Below are 3,531 nucleotides of genomic sequence, written 5' to 3' on the forward strand. Positions count from 1 at the left end.
TTTAGGTTTCTTTTTTCCTCTACTCTGTCCAGGTGTTGGACCACCCATTTTGAGAGAACTTAGATTATGAAGTATATGTTATCTAATTATCGAAAGAATATAAATTGTATTATGTAAGTGATATATTTATATAATATATTATTAGAGACGGATTTACGAAGATTCAATAAAATCAGTTGACTCTTGTTTAATTTTTCAATTTTTGTATTTATATTTAATTTTCTATATAATTTAGCGTAAAATGTTATGGTAGGATAAAATTAACTCTCATTCTTTGCATAAAGTTTGTATATAATTGATCTTTATATAGTTTGAAAATTTTAATATAATTGATTCCATATGTGTTTGACCTTCATTATTTAAAAGTCTGATTCCGCCACTGTATATTACTATGCAAAAATCAGGTAACAAAATAATTATGGACAATTTAAGAGCAGTTGAAGCAGGACCAATCAGTCTCCATCTGCTATTGTTCATTTTCCTTGGAGTCAGTCTTCTCTTCAATTGTAAGGATTTCATTGAAGAGTTTCAGATAGATTTTAATCATTGATTTTAGATTGGATTGTACAAATTCATACCTGGTCGTGCATTATCTCCTCTTTCATATTAATGTTGTTTGATTTGTTCGAAAATGAAGAACATTTAAGGAGAGTAGCTCGTGTTTTTTTTTTTTTTTTACTTTACATTGTACTTTTCAGATATACTTGTTCTTCAACCTTAATTAGATATTGTTAGACCCAAAATAGGAAAACAAAAGTGGGAGTAAATATATTATTATTAATTAATTTTGTTCATCTTTGACAACTACAAACTTGAATTCAAATCAATACGATTGCACATATGTTATCTACTTATCTTTGCTTGCTATCAGCTTTAATAATCCATATATAGTAGACAAACAATGAAACAATAATTGAATGAGTGAAGTAGTGAACAATAATTTACACTTTTCGGATAATGGGTTTCTTTTTCACAATATATAATAGCCTTTTAACAACTCACTAGTCACCCTATATTGCGCATTTTTCTCACATAACTTATGCCGCAGATATATATATTAATTAAGAATGAATAAGTCATCCTTAACAAGAATATTTTCGATGGATCGAACTATTTCTCAAATTTCATTCTAAATGATAGTCAGATTTTTGTTTAAATTTGTCTATAAATTGTTCAAATTTAAATGTTATTTTTTGTGACAAGCTAGACAAAAAAAAAAAAATTCTACAGAAAAGAAAATTTGGATGCTGTAATTCTCGTTTCTGATTTTTCTTATTTAAAAACCAGAGGATTGCATTAGAGAACAGTCAGAAGCATTTCCGAGGTAACATTTTTTATTTTATTTCACATTCTAAATCATTTTATTTGTAATTACCACACAGCCTTGCGCATGCATATATATATTACCGAGATCATTCATTCTTTATGAGTTATGACCCGGCGCGAGTCCAAACCAATCACAGAATCCAAGCCGTTTATTTGTCGCAGTCTTTCATCGCAACCGTCGTTTCTCCGATTACAATATCTTACGGCTCCTCGCTTCATTCTTCGCTAAATTTTACAAATAAAAAGAAAAGACAAAGGACAGCTTCAGAAATCAGTAAGCTCAAAATAGAACTTTCCATACAAACCACTCCTAGCTCTCGTCAGATCTTTTGTAACGATATACGTGTAGCTTTGCACTAGGAACCACGGCAGCTAGAAACGCACGCGCCGTCCCCTCATGCGATACCAAACCGTTCTCTCTCTCCACCAGCGCAGCAGCCACAATATCAGTCACAGAAGATCCGATCACCTTTGCTATCATAGCAGCCTGGATCGGGCCCAGACTTGGGTTATACGCCGCGCTCTCAAAATAAGACCCGGCATACACCCCACCCTCCGAATCAGCCACAGCAAATCCCGCAGGGCATCCACTATACGGAGCGTGCGATCCTCTCGCTGCCCGCTCGGCTTCCTCCCTTAGCTTCTTCTCCAGTTGAGAATCCTCCACCTCTCCATTGCAGTAACCAACTGAACCCTCCAGTACCTTCTCAAACTCCCCCAGATCATTGTTGTGCGAGTCGAGCAAGAGAGGCACATCCTTATGTAGCAAATCGGGGGGTCCAAAGGGATGCGGGAGGAGTACGGACAGAGGTCTATACACCGCGTCCGGTCCATCGGAGGTGACAAGAACGCGGATGTCAGAAGAATCACGCACCTCTTGGAGAAACTGTCTACAATGGCCACATGGCATATGCGATACGGCAATGGACCGGATCCAGGTCTCTCCATGAGCCGCAGCGTTACAGAGGAGGAACTGCTCTGCATGAACCGAGTGGTGTAGGGGAAGGCCAGGGTACTCGAGATTCACGCCGATGTAGATCCTACCGCTCGATCCCAATCCAGCGGCTCCGACTGGGAACCGTGAGATCGGAATTTGAGCGTGACGCATGGCTGCGGGGACGAGAGATGGGAGTAGGTCCTCAACCATCCCATAACCCAGGCTTCGAGCGAGGCGCTCTGATTCGGCCACGTCGATCACGAAGCCTGGGAGCGAAATCTCGGCCGTTGATTCGGGTATCTTCTCCTCTCCCATTTGTTTAAGTTTTTTGTATCTTATCTAGGAAAGGCTTTTTGTCCTGGAATGAAAAGATGCGATGTCTGTTTGTATTTCCTCAATGCGTGGAGAGAGAGAGAGAGAGAGAGAGAGAGAGAGAGAGAGAAGGGCGCTTGAGTAGGGGAAGATAAGTGGTATTTAAAGGTTGCGAGAGAAAAGATTACGAATTTACTACTGTAATAATAATGACACGATTAGATGATTAAATTTTCATGTGGCTCACCGCTCACGTGTTGATAGATTACTAGACACCTCTAACAATAATAGACGCCTTGCACTTGCATGAGGTATTATTTTCGTCGACATATTTTTATTTTTATTTTTTTTGCTTTGATTTAAATAAAGGAAGCAGCTAACAGTCTTCCAACTTCAGTCTTTCAAAAATTTCCGGATATTTTCAACTAATTATGTAAACATCAATACTAAATCATGTAGACTAATTCAACAAATCCTGTCAACATAAAAATGCGTGAAAGCTGTTGAAAACGCGTGACAGCTGTTGAAAATGCGTGACAGCTGTTGGGGACCACCTTCTGTGAACATACACATAGTATCCTGTGAACATACACATATTATCATGTAATCATACACATATTATCCTATAAACATACACATATTATCCTATAAACATACACATAGTATCATGTGAACATACACATATTATCCTGTGAACACACACATATTATCCTATAAACATATACATATTATTCTATAAACATATACATATTATTCTATAAACATACATATTGTACTTGAAATTATGGCAGTTGTAGCAGTTGAAAGCGCGTCAGAATACTTGAAATTATGACAGTTGTAGCAGTTGAAAGCGCGTCAGAACTAAGCTAAAAAGGGAAGTCTTTTATACACGGAGATTTTTGAGGGACTGTAGCCCGAGGAACGTTACATTTTCTCTTAAATAAATGATTTCTATA

The 3,531-nt window shown here is 37.5% G+C and overlaps 1 protein-coding gene across 1 annotated transcript; it reads right to left on the bottom strand.

The window, feature by feature from the left end:
* Positions 1-1,245: 1,245 nt before the first annotated feature.
* On the bottom strand, positions 1,246-2,704 carry LOC144547549 (cytidine deaminase 1-like). Its single transcript, XM_078296228.1, has one exon. It carries the CDS (start codon positions 2,576-2,578, stop codon positions 1,637-1,639), a length of 942 nt encoding a protein of 313 aa, XP_078152354.1. The 5' UTR covers positions 2,579-2,704; the 3' UTR covers positions 1,246-1,636.
* Positions 2,705-3,531: the final 827 nt, after the last annotated feature.

This window comes from Carex rostrata, chromosome 31 (genome assembly GCF_964058835.1).
Source record: "Carex rostrata chromosome 31, lpCarRost1.2, whole genome shotgun sequence".
Taxonomy (NCBI): Eukaryota; Viridiplantae; Streptophyta; class Magnoliopsida; order Poales; family Cyperaceae; genus Carex; species Carex rostrata.

What these genes read in the sequence shown, in the direction of transcription:
- LOC144547549 (XM_078296228.1), bottom strand. Translation starts at nt 2,578, where the DNA reads ATGGGAGAGGAGAAGATACCCGAATCAACGGCCGAGATTTCGCTCCCA.